At 32.1% G+C, this 20295-nt stretch overlaps 1 protein-coding gene across 11 annotated transcripts in view; it reads right to left on the bottom strand.

The window, feature by feature from the left end:
- Positions 1-20295, bottom strand: part of LOC134711825 (phospholipid-transporting ATPase IF-like) — a 52903-nt gene that overhangs the window by 19466 nt on the left and 13142 nt on the right. For all 11 annotated transcript variants that reach the window (XM_063572734.1, XM_063572735.1, XM_063572733.1 and 8 more), the window contains exons 6-22: positions 19859-19987; positions 18670-18886; positions 17055-17136; positions 16436-16583; positions 15091-15172; positions 14096-14211; positions 12476-12634; positions 10894-11063; positions 9632-9774; positions 8431-8534; positions 7616-7852; positions 6165-6313; positions 4956-5115; positions 3881-3983; positions 2784-2929; positions 1512-1571; positions 535-662 (exon numbers count right to left, since the gene is read on the bottom strand). In XM_063572734.1, coding sequence (XP_063428804.1) covers positions 535-662; positions 1512-1571; positions 2784-2929; positions 3881-3983; positions 4956-5115; positions 6165-6313; positions 7616-7852; positions 8431-8534; positions 9632-9774; positions 10894-11063; positions 12476-12634; positions 14096-14211; positions 15091-15172; positions 16436-16583; positions 17055-17136; positions 18670-18886; positions 19859-19987 — 2333 coding nt within the window. The remainder of the gene's footprint in view (positions 1-534; positions 663-1511; positions 1572-2783; positions 2930-3880; positions 3984-4955; positions 5116-6164; positions 6314-7615; positions 7853-8430; positions 8535-9631; positions 9775-10893; positions 11064-12475; positions 12635-14095; positions 14212-15090; positions 15173-16435; positions 16584-17054; positions 17137-18669; positions 18887-19858; positions 19988-20295) is intronic.

Genomic DNA, 20295 nt, shown 5'->3' with positions numbered 1-20295 from the left:
GTTTTAAATCTTTACATTGCTAATGAGCAATTGACACTAACATTATTTTAAATAAATTTGCATTTTTTCACATAAAATAATTTAATTATTTAGATGTATAAAGCTGCCTTAAAACTGTTGACTACATTCACATGAAATCTATTTTAAAGCAGATTTTTTTTACATAAGTTTTACTTGTATTGATCCAAAAGCATTTCAATTTAGAGTTGTTCCAGAGTAAAATGCAGTGATGGGATGGTAGGCACTCACATTAGTAGTTCGTGGGAGGCTTCATATTCTTATGAATTGTGTAAGAATTTTATTATATGGTGGTGGGTTCTTTAATAGTGTCTCTCATTCCCCCCATGCATTTAAATCCATAACAGCCCTAACATGAAGAAGCGACACATGAAAATTGTATCATAAAACTTAATCAACATTTAGGGCACATTTACTACAGATACAACACCACATTTGGGTAACAATGAGATGGACAGAACACAACTGCACACAAACAAAAACATGAAAACATAAATCTAGTAAAATGTGACCTACTTGTAAAGCTGCGGTTGTTCTAATAATGTTGACTGTTTTGTATGCTGCTCAAACAAACTATACAGAAATATGGGTAATGATGTGAATGTTATGTTGTAAAACATCAGGTAGAATGAATCAAATATCGACTGAAAAGGATAATATTTTTAAAATAATTAATAATAATAGATAATTTTTTCTATAAATACATTTTACATTAATTTTATTGTTTATTAATTTCTGTGAAATCATTTCCTAACAGTATTTTTTTCATCTTCACAAAATATATGATGAATTTTAATGTTCTTTGTAATATGTGTTTATCAAACATTTGGTACTGATATCTTTTACTGTTTCCAAAGGTCTATGGAGTGCTAAAGTATATATATGAGTTCTGCTCTGCATTTAAGAATTGAATGCTTCTTTTTGTAAATTTATTGGGGTGTAAAAGCATTGACCGAAGTACATTTTGTATGAAGCGTGGAAGCGCTTCATACTAAAAATGTGCGCACAGTCAACGGTTTTACACCCCAATAAATTTACAAAAAGAAGCATTCAATTCTTAAATGCAGAGCAGAACTCATATATATACAAAAAAGCATTCAATACTTATAATTGCATTTTTTAGCTATGATCATGAAAACACGAATTTTATAATTTTTGTATTTTATTCACCTGTGCACTTTATTGTGGGACCACATGTTATCATGAATGAAAAGTTTTATTGAGTGATGCAATTGCTTACGGAATAACATGTGATGTCCATTCAGCCAATTAAAATAAAGTATTATAATGAAACATACATCTAATGTAATTATAGAACTAACTGCTTGGTCTTGTGTTTATTGTTTGATATTCAGAATTAGAATTTTAACACAATTACCAATATGTGGCAATATGTACATAAAAAACATCTCATAGTTCATTCAAGCAGTTTTTATACTTTTCTTAACAAGAGATTATGTTTATTTATTTTTTAACAAAAAAGATTAACTTACCTGTTGTGAAAATGCAGAGAAAAACATGTAAAAAAATTGAGCGGTGATAAAAGCCACATTCTGAAAAATAAGGAAAAAAAATTGGGAGTTACACCATCTGAAAACTTACTTTCAATGATATAGTATTGGTTAGATAGAATTTTACAATTTTAACTATTAACAAGCTTGCATTTATGACAAATAGCATTAGTATAATTTTTGCTGTTACATTTTCTTTACCATACAAATATTATCTACATTTACACACTGAATTCTTGAAAAGGACATGTATGTAAGCATTGGATTTAAATTGTTTCAAAGTCCTGAATCAACTAGAAGCCTTTAGACTCAGGGGACTTTTGTAAAATATATATATGAAAATTTACTATCGCACTGATTATTCATGCTTATTTTAATGCAATATCATGATTCGTTATTTTTAAAAATGTAATTTCTTTTTTAAATAGTTAGTTCAAAACTTTGAATCAATAAAGCCTTGTAATATCAAAATAAGGAGATGATGTCCGATTGCCAGTGAAACATATATCTACTTCATTTCAAATGAAGTGAATGTAAGCAATTACAGGCAACTGTACCAGCTTCAACAATGTGAAAAACCCATACCAAATGGCCAGCTATACAATGTACAGACATAATATTTGTAAAATACTTCAAATTAGAAAATTTCCTTACAGCCTAATTTATATCAAAACAAAAACGACATATCAGATATCTGAAAGCGAGTTCTTACTATTGCAATACTCACTTTGTTACACTATTCACAATAATAAAAAAAAAAAAAAAAAAAAACTTCTGAGTTTACAGTAACAAAATACTAAACAAGAGTAGATGTTCTGATGTATAAAAAATTATCATAATATAACATACCTTATAAACAACCGTAATATAACATACCTTATAAACAACCGTAATATAACCTACCTTATAAACAACCGTAATATAACCTACCTTATAAACAACCGTAATATAACATACCTTATAAACAACCGTAATATAACATACCTTATAAACAACCGTAATATAACCTACCTTATAAACAACCGTAATATAACCTACCTTATAAACAACCGTAATATAACCTACCTTATAAACAACCGTAATATAACCTACCTTATAAACAACCGTAATATAACATACCTTATAAACAACCGTAATATAACATACCTTATAAACAACCGTAATATAACCTACCTTATAAACAACCGTAATATAACATACCTTATAAACAACCGTAATATAACATACCTTATAAATGACCGTAATATAACCTACCTTATAAAAGAAGTAGTTGACTAGAGTAGATATTCTGTGGTAAAAGAAATGACCATGTAACAATAACATTCTATTAAGAAATTTAAACTTAGAGAATGCATAGTCACTGTTCCTCACTGCTTGTCGACCCTCCTTCCCCATTATACCTAGAAAATAAATTCATTTAAATCTTTACAGTTTTATGAAGATAGTCAGTTTCAATGTAAGTATAAAATCAAATTGTGTTACATTTGTAGGTGGGGTTTTTATATAAGCAGTGCAAATTTCTTTTTTGTTTAAAATTATTTTTCTCCTATTAACTCCTGTTTTATTGAGAACTGTAAAAATCATTCCCATTATCATTTTGAACTATTCTATTTTGAAACAAGGGATATTATAAAACTCCTTTTTTCTAGCAAGGATTTTCTTTATTTTATTCAGATATGTAAATGACAATATTTAATTCAAGTTTGATTTGTTGAAAATAATTCTGATAAAAACAAAAGTGTGTCCCAAGTACAAGGATGCCTCATCCCCACTTTCATTTTTTATGTTTAGTGGACCGTGAAAATGGAATAAAATCTCTAATTTGGCATTAAAATTAGAAAGATCATATCATAAGGAACATCGAGGTTAGTGGGCTGCCAAGCTGACCAAACTGGCCCTGAAAGAATCTGTTGTGAATAATATAACATCAAAATAGTCAACATACAAAATCAAAACAGCTCACAAAACCAAGATGGCAACCTACAAAATGGCGACCACATGTTCCTGACTGATGCCAGCAAAAATTATCTAAACACTCACCAATCGCCTTTGGGCACCGAGCTAACCGTGTGAGGGCTGTATAGCCAGTCAAGGTTGTTAAACACTTCCATTTGTTGTATAAGGAACATGTTTAATAACTTTCAAGTTGATTGGACTTCAACTTCATCAAAAACTACCTGGACCATGAACTTTAACCTGAAGGGGGATGGACGAAGGAATGAAGGAAGGGACGGACAGACAGAAGGACAAACAAACGAGCGAATGGATGGACGGATGAACAAACGGAGGCACAGAGCAGAAAACATAATGCCCATAAAAGGGGCATAAAAAACAGCATTTTAAATACTAACCTAAGCCAACATGGGCCTCTTGTATCATACTGACATCATTAGCTCCATCCCCTATTGCAGCTGTTACAGGAGCATCTTTACCTGTCTTTATCAGTTTCACAACCTGTAATATATAGTGTCCAGATAACAATTTATACTATAAAAATATTTCAGCTCAAGATTTGTTCCTACGTCAACAAAATTGTAATACAAGATAATACATCTTTGCTGTGGACCCATCTTTGCTGTGGACACATTTTTGCTGTTTTGCAATTTCCTTGTGATATATATCAAGATCGGGGTATTTTATTTGCTTGGCAATGTTCATATTTACAATTCACATACATTTCACATATTCTATGTACAACAAGAATGTTTTCATAGTACATAGATGTCCAACTTGCATTACAGTTTTTTTATGTTTAGTGGACTGTGAAATTGGGGGTCAAAACACTAATTTTGATTCAAAATTAGAAAGATCATATAATAGGGAACATGTGAACATAGTTTCAAGTTGATTGGAATCAAAATCTATCTTGACTGAAAATTTTGACCTGAAGAGGGACAGAAGGAGAACAACAGACGCACAGATCAATAATCATGATGCTTCTAGGTGGGGCATAAAATTTAATGTATCAAAGCTTGAAATGATGAACCCCTCAGGGAAAAAATACTTCAGTATTTGTTCCTGATAGAAATAATAAAGATATAGAATATGTGTTCTATAAACATATTATACAGCATTGTTTACATCAAAGTTTCCTGAGGAACAAACTTTTTTAAGGGGAAGGAAAATAAATTGACATTCATGACAGGTGGTTTTGATCAATTAATCAATCTAAGTATTTGTAAAACATAAAGTACCTATCATTCTGTAAAAGATGTTAACTTTGTATACAAATTAATAAAAAGAGTAAAATTCTCACTATGGTGATACATGATGTATGGCTCATCAACATGCCATACATATACTTTAAGTAATGAAGACATCCTACAAGACAAGAAAGAAACATCCCCATGGCGGTACAGATCTTGGATTTTTTTGGTTATTACATATTATGAGAGCTTAATGGATATAATATAAATGTCTACCTACCTCAGCTTTCTGTAATGGAGACATTCTACAACACAACACAGCTACACATAAATGACAAAGATCTCGTAGGATATCACCATGGTCATATAGAGCATGTGATAAAGTGGTGCCATCTATGATCAATGCATTCTGTTTTCCTTGAGAGAAATTGTTCTCTGCACTGAAAAATAGAATAATATATCCTGGCATTTCTATTAATAATGATAAGTCATACTGGTACTGACAACAAGTTATATTGAGTAACAGTGTCTGTATAAAATTGAGAAAGAAAATGGGGAATGTGTCGATGCAACAACAAACCGACCATAGAGCAGACAACAGCTGAAGGCCAACAATGGGTCTTCAATGTAAAGAGAAACTCCCACAACTGGAAGCGTCCTTCAGCTGGCCCCTTAAAAAATGTATACTAGTACAATGATAAAGGATGTCATACTAAACTCCGAATTATACACAACAAACTAAAATTAAAAATCATACAAGACTAACAAAGGCCAGAGGCTCCTGACTTGGGACAGGCACAAAATTGTGGTGGGGTTAAACATGTTAATGAGATCTCAACCCTCCCCATACCTGTATGCATCTAAAGTTACAGACTTTTATCTTTGTCAGGAGAACATTTTGTATTTTAAGTTACTTAAGTTTTAGGATTATTATCAACGAGCATCTAATACATTTTTCAAAGGAATAATAAAAATAAGCAGCTTTTAAAAACTGTAAGAAGTTAATAACAAATAAGCAATTATAATTAATTTTGAATTTCTTTACTTGCATATAGTCCTTTCTCATTGACAAGATCACACTAAAGCAAAGTGAAGAAAAAAACAAGACTATGTCATATGTGTCCATTTGACACCATGATTTGCTCTGTATCAAAACCTTCATTTGGAATATACATAAGAAAATTCAAATCCTGATGAGCACATGTTGTAAGTTTCAAGTCAAAATTGTCACGACTTTGTAATAAACTACATGAAACTAAAACTTAGAATTTACTGATTTCTGAATAAAAAGGTTGAATAAAGTACAATATCTCAATTAAAATCTTAGTTTGGCATTCTTTAAAGTTTACTAAAGAACTTTATGTTTTTGTTTTTTTCTATATATAGATAATGATATAAGTGAACATCACAGTTTGCATGAAGCACATAAGCGCACTTGCTTCATTCCTTATTAATTTTCAGAAAAAAAGTTCAAAATATATGTTCTTACCTTATCATGTGTTTCCTGACAGCTTCGGCACATTCTATTGAATCAGTTATTCTAGTCAGCTTTAGCTTGGTCATTCCTTGTTTAAAATGACCAGCAGAGTGACTTATATTCACTGCTGTTTCTTCTTTGTCTCCTGTTAACACCCAGACCTGAAAAAAAATCGAGTTTCATACTTCTAGGGGATAACATAATGTTCTCTGTTAATTTGAATTTCTTAAATTTAGTCTTTTTAGACCTTGCAATCATATGAAATGCTTTCTGGTCAATATTTATATACATGACTGGAAACACTAATGATTCAACAACTATTTATTATTATACGCAATGCTTCATCATCATACAAATATAATACCAGCAATTCTTAAGGTATCTATACTCTTAGGAATGTCTTCCTGGAGTATGCCTGAACTACTGTAAATTCAGAAATTAATGCGAGGTTTTAATTATTGCGAAAAATGCGACTGAGTTGTAAATGCAATAATTTAAACTCGCATTTTGAAATATTTTATAAGAATTTAAAATCAGGATTTTTCTCAAAATCATTAAAATTAAAATCTCATTTTAGTCTAAAACAAGTGAAACTGTGAGCTTCTGCTCACTGATGATACCCCCGCCGCAAGTGGATAATATTAATAGTGTAAAAATATGCAAGTGTTCGTTAAACAGGAAGTTGTCGAGTGATGAATCTGAAAACACATCACACGGTATAGCTGACTTATATAAATCCTGAAACCAAATTTCAGAAATCCTTGTATTGTAGTTCCTGAGAAAAATGTGACGAAAATTTTCAACTTGGCTATCATGTGTAACATCATACAAGTGTTCGGTAAACATGAAGTTGTCAAGTGATCAATCTGAAAACACATCACACGGTATAGCTGACTTAGATAAACCCTGAAACCAAATTTCAGAAATCCTTGTATTGTAGTTCCTGAGAAAAATGTGACGCAAATTTTCAACTTGGCTATCAAGTGTAAAATCATACAAGTGTTCGGTAAACAGGAAGTTGTCAAGTGATCAATCTGAAAACCCATCACACTGTATAGCTGACTTAGATAAACCCTGAATCCAAATTTTAGAAATCCTTGTATTGTAGTTCCTGAGAAAAATGTGACGAAAATTTTCAACTTGGCTATCATGTGTAAAATCATTTAAGTGTTCGGTAAACAGGAAGTCGATGAATGATGAATCTGAAAACGCATCACACGGTATGGCTGACATATATAAATGTTGATACCAAATTACAGAAAGGGTGGATGTGTAGTTCCTGAGAAAAATGTGACGAAAGTTTCATGGGACGGACTGACTGACGGACGGACAGACTGACGGACAGACAAACCCCCTTGAACTAACCTTAATACCAGCCATTCTTAAGGTATCTATAGTCATAGGAATATCTTACTGTAATTTGTCTGAACTACTTTTGAAGCAACAAATCACCTTGAACTAACCTTAATACCAGCCATCCTTAAGGACTCAATAGTCTTAGGAACGTCTTCCTGTAGTTTGTCTTCTATTGCAGTGGCACCTAGGACATGTAGTTCATTCTCCATAAAGTCAAACACCTCATCTAGCTTCTCCTCTCTATTTTGTAGGGACGTTCTTGCCTCCTGTAGCTTATCATCGAACAATGCTATGTCTTTCTCAGATAATTTTCTTTGAGCAAGCACTAGTGTTCTTAATCCAAACTGTAAGCAATACAAAAATGAAATAACCTTTGTGAGCAAGATCACATACCTCATGTCCCCTCTTAGTCACTGTTGTGGAAGTATATTTCGTCTAAAATCTTGGTTTATAAGAGCCATAACTTCTAGAAAAATTTGAATCATAATTTCCCATTGATATGCACAATAGTATGTCTTAAGCATCTACAAAGTTTCATGAAATTCTGTTGAGATTTCAAAGAAGTTATGATGACAAGAATAGGACTACCAAACGGACTAATGGACTAATTGAAATACAGACTATTGCGAAATATGTGGTGTCCATTTTACTCATTGTTGAAGGCTGCACATTGACCTATAGTTGTAAATTTCTGAGTCACTTGGTCTCTTGAGGAGAGTTGTCTCATTGGCAATCATAACACATCTTCTTTCTTATAATGGACTATGATAAATGGACAGGTGACGGTAAAAAACACACCTTATTTTTCTTCTGCCCTTACTGAACTGTGTACTCTTGGAACATAAATATGAAAAAAAGGGTTGTCCACCATCTGTTTTGTTAGATCTTCTTCTGATGACACCTAACTTGATACTTCACTTACTGTAGCAAACTCATTGACATGTTGTAAAGTTATCTGTTTCTCTCCATCAATCACTCGGTCTAATATAGCTGACTCAGCACCCTTACATAAAAGATATACTTCTCCTACAAATTAAGATATTGGAATGTACATAAAATCAAAAATGACAACAATCACTGCAGTTTAAAGTTAAACTCAGTCTTGGAGAAATGATACATCAATACTCAGCACTTTTATTGCTGAATTTGTATTTTTTTTTTTATGATCAATTAACTGAACACAAACATGCCTTTGGAAGTGAGACTGTGAGAGACACTTAAATTTAAGGGCATACAATACAGATTTGATCCACAGTAGGTTTTTTTTACGAAAATTTATCATCCTCCCGTATAACTGTATTGTATTTCCTTAAAACATCATTTAAGGAGGCTCGAGGGTATAAAAATTTATGAAAAAAATAAACATTTGTTTTTCATTACAAATTTTATTTGTTACCTTTTGTATTTGTTACTTTATAATATGGTACAAAAATCATTCAAAACAATCAATTCGTGTTGGCCCCAGATTACTTTTAAAATGTATACATCATTGAAACAGTTCCAAATTATCTCCCTTTGGTAGAAAAATGCCATTTTTTGGCTTTAAAATAGAAATATATTTTTCAACTCATCGGTGACCTATGTTTTTTAATATAATTTCCATAAAAGCTGTACTTAAACTAAATTATTGTAAAATTTGAGCGATTTCTGTACTAAATTTCTTTTTTTATTTCGATATTAACTTTATTTCTCCTATTACTTCAACAGAAAAAAAACACTTTTACAAAAATGTATGCTTCTTTCGAAGGCAGATTGTGAGCGCAAATGAACGGTGACCCCACTCTTTTATTCTATTTTTCTATTAACTATAAGATGAAGTACATTTATAGAAAAATATAGAGAAATCCTATATAAATGATTTAGACCCGCAAACCCCCTTAACACCTCATGATAGAGGACACCTTTTAATTTTGACATTAGTTCAAGTCTGTTATATCAATAAACAATCTGTAATCAAATGACACTACCCGTACATCATAAAATATAAATAAACCTATAACCTTTCACCTTCATTTTCATCAATAAAGGATTCCTGTTCTTAATGGACCAGCACTTAAAATTGGTGAAAAGATCTAACCAGGATGTCTGGTTAGTTTTAACTGACAAGAAAATTTTGAACATACCTTCTTCATTCTTGATAATGACACTCATCCTCTTCCTGGTTGGGTCAAATTCTAGCACATGTAGCTGTTGGTATCTCTTCATTTTACCTTTAAATGTAATCTCTAGCATGCCATCCTTCAGACCATGGAATATTATTGCATACCTGTATTGAAAACAAAATCATTATTATAGTACAGTATGTTACAAAACAGTTAAAAATACTGTGGATTCAGTATTATTCCGTGGATACCAATTTTTGTGGATTTCGTGGGTAAAGGCGAACCACGAAACTAAATGTTCAATGAATAACAAATTGTCCACACCACAAAATTAAATATCCACGAACATGTAAAATTTCTATAATCCACGAAAATTGGTACCCACGAAAATAAATGAATCCACAGTAGAACTGTGAGTGAATTTACCAAAAGGTACCTCTGTACTGCATGTTATAAGCATATTGAAGTAAGTGAACTTGATTATCCCCCCTTTAACATGACTGACCAGGATTACATTTCCATATGCATATCCTCAATCCTCATATAGTGTTCTACAACTGTATGCAGTATCATTAATATCAGTTTAGCTGTGTAGGACAAGCTGCACTATGAGTTCATTAATATTCCTTGGATACCAATTTTGGTGGATTTTGTTGGAATTACAAATATAAGTAGGCTTTGTACATGTTGTATGCAAAGATAGACAAAACCATGAACATGCAAGTTTTTCTTAATCCACGATAAATTAATACCCACGAAAAAAATGAATCCACAGTATATAAATCCACAGTATCTGAACATGTGAACACTTTTTCTAACCAGTTCTTTCCCTTTACTTTACACAGTAAATTTGATCCAATAGAAGATTTAACAAAGCATCTCACATTGAATCAGCTGGTTGCATTACCTTGAATTTACGTAACCTAAGAAGGACACACATGAAAATAAGCACAATTCAAATAGTACCAACTGTTTATGGTATATGAACCAGATTCCATCTCAAAATATGTGTCAGTTTTGTTTCAATGAAAAAACTATAAGTCTATTCCCCTTATCAATAAATAACTAATATCATGTTCAAATACAATAAATCATGATTGTCCTAAATATATTTCAAATCCAATTAAATTATAAGATATATCTGGTTTTCAAATAAATATAAGAAGATGTCATAATGAGACAACTCTCCATCCAAGTCATAATTTGTAAAAGTAAACCATTATAGGTCAAAGTACGGTTTTCAACACAGAAAATAGTCCATATGGTAAATAAAATCTATTTACCTTCTACAAGCCTCTACAAAAGCCTTTTCATCAGGTGACGACGACTGGTACTCATACTCCATACCAGTGTGACTATAAACATAGGCTGCTCCTGTCTGGTGCATCTCAGGGTGATCCACACGCACTGTATGACATAAGGCAAGTAACGCAAAAAATTCTTCTATTTCTGGCTGTCAAAAAAATCATTTTATTCATATTTTAAATGGTAGCTAGGATTTATCAGCAATATTCTAAAATTCATAGCTTTTCCATTTTCATCTTCAAACTCTGGATTCTATTAAGTAATCAAATTTGGAAAATATTTGAATTAATAGGATATAGCATATAATTGCTCACACCTATTCAGGTTTCTAATATTATTCAAAAAGTTTGTTTTTTGGTTTATCTCATAAAACGTTGTATCATAAAATAGGAAAATTTGTTATTTCTGCACTATTGTTTTAACTGCTTTTTCAGAACAAAGAGGTAGGAATAGATGTAAACTTGTACTGTGTGAAGGGAGAGAACTGAGAAGGTGATAGTAAAGTTGAGGTGAGATGAGGACACATTTTAACACAATGCTATGTTTCTGATTTATTTACAATGGTACTTGATATTCAATGTAATCGCAATACTTCATTTATAACATATCATTAAATGACAAATAAAAAAACAAAAACTGAAACTGATTCAACTTAAATTTACAACATGAAAATCAAATCATCAATAATTATGGGAGTATTGCTCAAAAAATACAATATCAACCACAGGCATAATCATTTTCTGATGATAAACATTAATATACTGACCATAATGAAATGTTTAGGCTCAAATATACATTTCCATTCTCAATTTTATATATTCATATCAAAATTATACCTGAATTTGACTATTTACTATGTTAACTTTTTAGAAACTGAAGAAGAGACAATAAAACCATGTGCAAAGACAAATGTTGTTAAAAAAGCATGCTTAGAGCATTCAATAAGAAATCAAAATGAAGTTTTTATAAATTATATATTAATCTATAATTGAATCTATTTTGTTGAGAAACTCAATGTAAATGTATTAGAGATCTGAAATACAAAATACAACATTTGTTTACCTTCCTACTGATATCTAACAAATAAAAGAAGTGTGTTGGAATATTGTATGAATTATCTTATTTAATTATTTAATGTGTAAAGCATTGAAGCTATTTAGGATTGCCGATGCTATAAGGATAATAATTACCGTCCAGCTTCCATTTTCCTACCATGCAGAACACATTATTTTTATAAGTTCTTATACATATATCAGCTGTCAAATCCTTCTGTCTGAATAGTCTTACTAATATGGTAGCAAATTTAGTATGAATATTATCACCCATTCTGTTTGACCTATAACCCTTCTTTTATTCACAAACTGTGCAATGCATACTACAACAGTATCTAGAATTTTGTATGCAAATTATTTTCTTTAAATTTCATTGTTATATTCATAACCATGAGTTTTTTTATATATATTTTTCCAAATAAGCTTTTTTCTCACAAACTTTAAGACTACTTTTTTTCTTCTATTGAATCAACCTTTTTCAATGAATCTAAACTACTTAAGTCCTTACTGTTAGTTTATGTACAGGCATACTCTGTCCTCCTGTCAAGGACATTTTACACAGCATTCCTCCCACCTCTTCATATTTCTGGCCATGTATAGAGCACTGCCTAAACTGCATATCATTCTCTGTCAAGGTACCAGTCTTATCAGTAAACAGATACTCTACCTAAAATTGACAGATACATCATTTCTTTAAATTTAACAAAAAATGACCTTTTTTAATGGGTGACTATAAAAGAAACATGACAATGCAACATGCTGTACTATATGTCAATGTATAAAGACAAGACTACTGGGTCCAATAAAAATATGTGCATAGGTAGTCAACAGGGGTTACCACACTTCTTAATTAAAGAGGGAAGTAGTTTCTTCTTCCAACTAAACAGGGAGAAGTGAAGACCCAACAAGGAGAGTTTAGAAAGAATTGATAAATCACAATTATGCCTTTCATGCGATATTTTGCCAATATTACAAATTCTCATAACCTTTAAAAAGCCTTTTTATGACACTACTTATTTATTGTCTTTTTGTCTGAATGAATTATTAAAGGAATTCGAAAACAATGCATTGAATTTTGCATTCTCAAAACTGATCTGTTTAGATTTGCTCATATTTCTGCTCAATAATGTAAAACAAGAATGTGTCCTAAGTACACGCATGCCCCACTCCCACTATCATTTTCTATGTTCAGTGGACCATGAAATTGGGGTAAAATCTCTAATTTGGCATTAAAATTAGAAAGATCATATCATAGGGAACATGCATGTGTACCAAGTTTGAAGTCGATTGGACTTCAACTTCATCAAAAACTACCTTGACCAAAAACTTTAACCTGAAGCAGGACAGATGGACAGACGGACGACGAACGGACGAACGGACGCACAGACCAGAAAACATAATGCCCCCCTACTATTGTAGGTGGGGCATAAAAATAAAGTCAAGCTCCCTACTCCCCTCCCCCACCAAGTTCCTAAGTTCTTATGAGTCCTTTATTCAAAGTTCCTATGTGTACTAAGTTTAAAGTTAAGGCTAGCAAAACTTCATGGCAAACAACTGAAACCAAAATTTTATCATACAACTGTGTTAATTTTGCACCATTACATTTCAATGTTCAGTAAGTAAAAACTCTGTAATAACCTTACTATGGCATTTTGGTCTATCATTCTTTAACTGTTAATACAGAGAAATGGCTCACCTTTCTGTAAGTCTGATAGTAAAATGCATTCGATAAAATTCAAGAGGCTGTCAGAGCGACAGCAAACCAGATTTATTAACATTTATTTGTGTCCTGAATGGTAAAAGTCAGAATCATCATTATTGAACTTGACCTCCATTTTTTTTTATCAGTAACAACATATTAAAAGTTTAAAACCTTTGGTTGAATGGTTCATGAGTAAATGCACAGACACAACTGGAAACACCATTTTTCAATCTTTCAAGAACCATTACACCTGAACGGTAAAAGTCAAAATTGTCATTATTGAACTTGACCTCCATTTTGTTGTCAGTAACAACATATTAAAATTCTAAAAGCTTTGGTTGAACGGTTCATGAGTAAATGCACGGACAACAATAGATCTGAGTTTTGTGATAATAATTCAATTCAATTCAATATTTTAATTCTAACCTGACCAAGTTCTTCATTAAGATCAGAAGTATTAGCTTTAGCAGGCTGGTCATTCTCCTCGTCATACATCTCAAGGTCCCATCCTATAAACATGGAGCCTACAAACTTCTGTACCTCTGTTGATAAAAACAATTAAAATACTTCAACATCAATATACTCTACATCACACATTTTTATAAGATCTCATAAAATAATCATACAATATTCTGAAACCTGTAATAAATTTGCACTTCTTTGAAAGAAATCCTTGAAAATGAATCCACAGTATTTTACTTTAGTGGCGATTCATGGTTTTTCATTTCTTAAGGTGTGTTACAGATGGATATTTTGTGTGCTCTGCTATAAAAGGCCATGACATAATAAATATGATACAATTTAATTGAGAAACTTTCACAGCTGAAATTTAACAAACAAAACATTTTATCAACAACAAAAAAAACATGATAGACCTGTACCAACTACAACCCCTGAATTTCTGGCTCTTGACTTGATGTAGGTACATGAACAATGTGGTGGACAAGCCTATTATTTAATCAAAACACCAATTGTTGTAAGTGAATAATAAACACTTAAACCCTGATTCTTCACAGCCACATAAATCTCTTTATCTCATCCCATAATCTTTAAGAAGATAACAAAATTCTGTATCATTACCAATAGGACAATTATCTACCATAGACCAATGGATGAGGATGTAAAGTTATAATGAACACTATACAAACTTCAACAATGAGCAAGCATCATACTGTAGAAAATGCTTTGGTATTATAAAATGCGAAACAATTTCAAAGGGAAAACCAACAGTGATTTGTGTAAAAAATATTGGTTTGAGAATTAGTATAAGACTTTGCACTTAAATTTTCAATTTTAGAAAACTATGTTTTTGCTGTGAAATGAGATTACATCCCAAAAGGGACAATGATAAAAGAATGCTACAGTCAAGAAAAATATCCACTTTCCAATGGTGTAAGTATTCTACAATACACAGAACTTACCCACAGTCACATATAATGAGATAGGTATGATATAGTTATATAGCACCATAAAAGCCAGGAAATCTTGTAAAGCTGATTTTACCTGAAATAAACAAAGAAAGAAGCTACGACATTGTTCTAATATGAAATATTGTTGATTTAATGGAGTTTTAGTTATAATAGCTTATAAAATATGTATAATGCAACAAGTTAATTTAAGCAAGTTTTTATTTATAATAAGATTTATTTGTCAGTGTTTTTTCCATTATCACTTTGATGAAAATTTGAATTAACCGTAAACTAATATGGAACATTATTACAGTGTCAGGTTCCCTAGTTAGAAGGGGTTCAGTGGAAGATTCAGGAGGGGTTTCTGCAGTTTGAATCACCCCTCTTTTGGGGACAATCAAAGCATTTGAATGGTGGCATATAGTTGGAACCTCTCTCTTCTGGATTGTGAATCCCTACCCTGTAAAAAATAGCTGGATACATTCCTGTAGTTTAGTATTGGTTGTTCTTTTTTTTTTTAACTTTTTCTCGACCTGTATAGTAGGGAGCCAAACTGAGGTACCATGACCTCAGTATTGGTTGAACTTTCTGTAAACTTTTTCTCCTCCTGTATAATAGGGAGGTACCATGAGTTCTGTATTTGCAGTACTTATTGTTAACTTTTCCCCCTCCTGTATAGTAGGGAGCTACCATGAGTTCTGTATTAGCAGTACTTATTGTTAACTTTTCCCCCTCCTGTATAGTAGGGAGGTACCATGAGTTCTGCATGAGTTCAGTATTAGCAGTACTAACTGTTAACTTTTTCTCCTCCTGTATAGTAGGGAGCTACCATTAGTTCTGCATGAGTTCAGTATTAGCAGTACTTATTGTTAACTTATTCCCCTCCTGTATAGTAGAGAGGTACCATGAGTTCAGTATTAGCAGTACTTATTGTTAACTTTTCCCCTCCTGTATAGTAGGGAGCTACCATGAGTTCTGCATGAGTTCAGTATTAGCAGTACTAACTGTTAACTTTTTCTCCTCCTGTATAGTAGGGAGCTACCATGAGTTCTGCATGAGTTCAGTATTAGCAGTACTTATTGTTAACTTTTCCCCCTCCTGTATAGTAGGGAGGTACCATGAATTCTATATTGGCTGTACTTCCTGTTATTTTTTTCTCCTCCTGTATAGTAGGGAGCTACCATGAGTTCAGTATTGGCTGTACTTACTGTTAACTTTTTCTCCTCCTGTATAGTAGGGAGGTACCATGAGTTCAGTATGAGATCATTATTGGCAGTATTTAGTGTTAACTTTTCTCCTCCTGTATGGTAGGGAGGTAGCATGAGTTCTGCATGAGTTTAGTATTGGCTGTACTTACTGTTAACTTTTTCTCCTCCTTAACAGAAGGGAGGTACCATGAGTTCTGCATGAAGTCCTGTCTGACATACCAATACTTTAGAATTGTTGATATTAAAGCTTCAGTTAATAAAATCCCAATGAAAGCTAATAGGAATGTGTTGAGTCCCCTGTAACAGCAAGAAAACAATATTTAGATAAGGGGTGGATAGAAGGCAACATGCTCATCATTTGAATGAGTGTTCTACTAGTATCATGGTAAGTCTTGAACCCAAAACAAATCAACTTCATTTTTTTTAATTATTTATTTCACCCTATCAGGTGTGGATTCAACAATGACATGATGTAAGGTTAATTTATTCCAAAAATAACAAACAGTGATGATAGTTTCTGTTCAATTAATTTGCTAGAATTTTTAAGGCACATCTAGATCTGATGGTTTTTGATATAAGTCACAAAAAATGGTCAAATTTGCTTTTTATTAGTTTACAATGTACCACATGGAATAATTTGGCATAAACAATCTTTCCTCCGGTGCAATTTCAGCATCTTTTATGAAGTGAATGGTACAATAAAGAAAAAGTTCCATGTCACAGTAAAATACTCAAATGCTGCTCTGTTATCTCTAAATTCTTATTTACCTTTCAACTCTAGAGAACTTGGTAGATTTAGCTTTGGAATTTAAGGCCATCTTTGTCTGTGAACCCGTATACACTGCACAACCTGAAAATAAAACTCTAGAAACTGTATTTTTCTCCCCTTCTGTTTCACATTTACAGGAAGTAATAATCAGTATAAATGGCCTCTGGTCTTGTTTATGTCACTAGAATATATTTTCAGCATTACTGCCTTCTAAGGGTTGGTTGTGGATGAACAGATTTTTGCACATAACTGCTTCATATCTTCAGAGGCTTATTAGATTTATAATATTGTAATTAAATTTGGTTTCATAATGACCTTTTTGAAATGGTTTATTATCATTACTGACAATTTGAATTACAAAATGTTGATTAAAAGAGACCAATGAATACAACTTAAATGATGTACTACATAATACAACTATTTCAGTCTTAAAATACATTTGTATGTACTTTAAATATAGAATAACAATACATTGTCTCGAAATATCAATGATATTTGTACGAGGCTTAGAAACAGGTAGAAAGCAAGGCTGTGCTGAGCATTTCTACCTGTTTCGAACTGAGTACAAATAACCAATTGATATTTCGAGACAATGTATGGTTATACCTTATATACTGCAACTCTTATAAGTGTTCTAAATGAAGTTTTTAGGGTAAAAATCATCATTTTTTAATTTGGAGCGAACGACGTAAAATTTCAGCGAACCTGTATGTTTTATTGACGTCATAAATAAAACTCTACGGAAACACATTGTCAACGTCATAAACAAGGTGATATACGGTCAGGGACTGTATATGACATATAAATATCGGCGTTTTGCATTTGCGCCGATCTGCATTTCATTTGCGCCGATTTTTTCTTTCATTTGCGCCGATTTTTATTTTCATTTGCGCCAATTTTTTTACAGGTAAATTACAGGTGAACAGATATAACAAGATGTGGTATGAGTGCTAATGAGACAACTCTCCATCCAAGTCATGTTATTTTTCATTCATTATAGACCTCTTCCGTTAGCCACTTGTACAAATTTAATGAATTATCAATCATAACATGTATACAATGATGTCCCCTGCTCACAAGATACATCCCCAGACTTTTCCTTGGCCGTACCCGTAGTTCTTTGGCATTGGTTTGTCGGACATCTGCCACATGGTTATGCTCGTTCTGTGTTTTGACAATAGAATCCGTGGTGACTCTGGCTTTACGCGATTTTTTGGTACATTAGTAAGATATGTTGTTATGTTTCAGGACACTGACATTCCGATATGTATGGCCCTTGATGATTAAAGACTTGACTCCTCGGCTCGTTTCAGTGTGCAATATGTCCATCGTGTTATAACGAAGTTCCAGAACAATATGAATCAGAATTAACATAACTGAACAACATTTATAACCAGATTTTACCAATGGTATAGTACAGTACATTTACAAGTATTAACTTACCTGTAAATCTAATTAGGAGCAATTATAAAATCGGCGCAAATGAAAAAATGAAATTGGCGCAAATGAAAGAATAAATATTTTCAAAATCGGCGCAAATGCCCATAAATATACAGTAAATGCAATTTGACTGCTTAAATAGAACAGCTGCAGTATAAACATCAATATTCTCACCATAAACATAAGGTGTATTTTTAAGTCTGGCACCCCTGAGTAAAACATTTTCTGGTCCCAGTGGTTTCATAACATTTTCATTATTTTTGTGTACTGTCATTCTGCCTACAAACTTGTAGAGATCTGGAATTGGCTGTTGACATTCTATCATAGCATGTAAAGAACCAAAATCTGCATCTGTCTGGTAGTGTTTGGTATCTGGTATACTGAAATGAGTCTAAATACAAAATATATAAAATATTAAATTTTTAAATATTTAATCAATAGTTCATATTCCAAAGATAATTCATTACCTATCTACTAAACCTATAAAATCTATACATCTTTCATAGAAGTTAGAATTTAGTGTTCACTTTCAGAGTCTTGAGGTTAATCTTCAAATACATGTGGTTGTGGAGGAAATATTCTCTTTTGGCATAAACAATCTTTCCTCCAGTGCAATTTCAGCATCTTTTATAAAGTGAATGGTACAATAAAACTTCTTCGTTTCATTTGTTGTTTTTATAGTGATTAAGATGAGAACACAATATTGACTGCTGCACCCTTATTTTTGACATTTTTACTCTTTGAGTATGTTTGTTTTGTTCATGCATAGTTGACAATGTAATGGAATTTAATGCGACTGTCATACAAGTGAGAGGTTTAGCTAGCTATAAAACCAGGTTCAATCCACCATTTTCTACATTAGAAAATGCCTGTACCAAGTCAGGAATATGACAGTTGTTATCCATTTGTTTGATCTGTTTGAACTTTTGATTTTGCCTTTTGATTTTGGACTTTCCTTTTTGAAATTTTCCTCAGAGTTCAGTATTTTTGTGTTTTTACTTTTTCCATTCATTATATGCTTTGGCCTTAATATTCCAATTAAATAATCACAACTTTGCTCTTGACTTATGATTTGCATAAAACAGAAGTTAACTAACGACCTTAAGGATATATATCAATAGGCTTATGATTTTGCAATGTAGACACAGTCAGAAATAATGTTGTGTAGGCAAATAATTCACAACCCTTCAACATCTGTATGTAGAACTATACTGGTTTCTTTAGGGTACATTTATCATGTAGTTTTAGGAATGTTAATGGGCATGCCTAGTACATAAAGGAAAAGAGTTCATTGAGGTGTACATTTTTCAGACATCATCCTGAAATTGATTTGTAATATCAAGTTAGGTCCAGAGTTGTCTACCTTTAGATTGGTTTCTCCATCCAGATTTGCTGTCGTAACATAACATTTTCCTTCTGGATCATGTGATGATAACAATACCAGATCACATGGAAAGCTGTGGTTCAACTTGACTTTAACTATATCACCAACCTAAAAATTAATATTTAATCTCTATTACTTCCCTTTGAACAGTAATCTCTTTTACTTCCCTTTGAACAGTAATCTCTATTACTTCCCTTTGAACAGTGATGATAACAAAGGAAATATCAATACATTGTAAAAGTTACTTTTCAATTAAAGGTATCAAATGTGTGTATTTTTAAAACTAAATGTATCTAATTCAACTTATTAGTGTTCCTAGTTGACTGGTCAAGTTATTATCAGTGACCACTTTAATTTTTTTAAATAATATACAAGTTGTAAAAAAACATTTCAACGATACTTCTTGACTGCTATGG

This window comes from Mytilus trossulus, chromosome 3, assembly GCF_036588685.1.
Source record: "Mytilus trossulus isolate FHL-02 chromosome 3, PNRI_Mtr1.1.1.hap1, whole genome shotgun sequence".
Classification (NCBI taxonomy): Eukaryota; Metazoa; Mollusca; class Bivalvia; order Mytilida; family Mytilidae; genus Mytilus; species Mytilus trossulus.
This window is presented reverse-complemented; position numbering and strand designations above follow the sequence as displayed.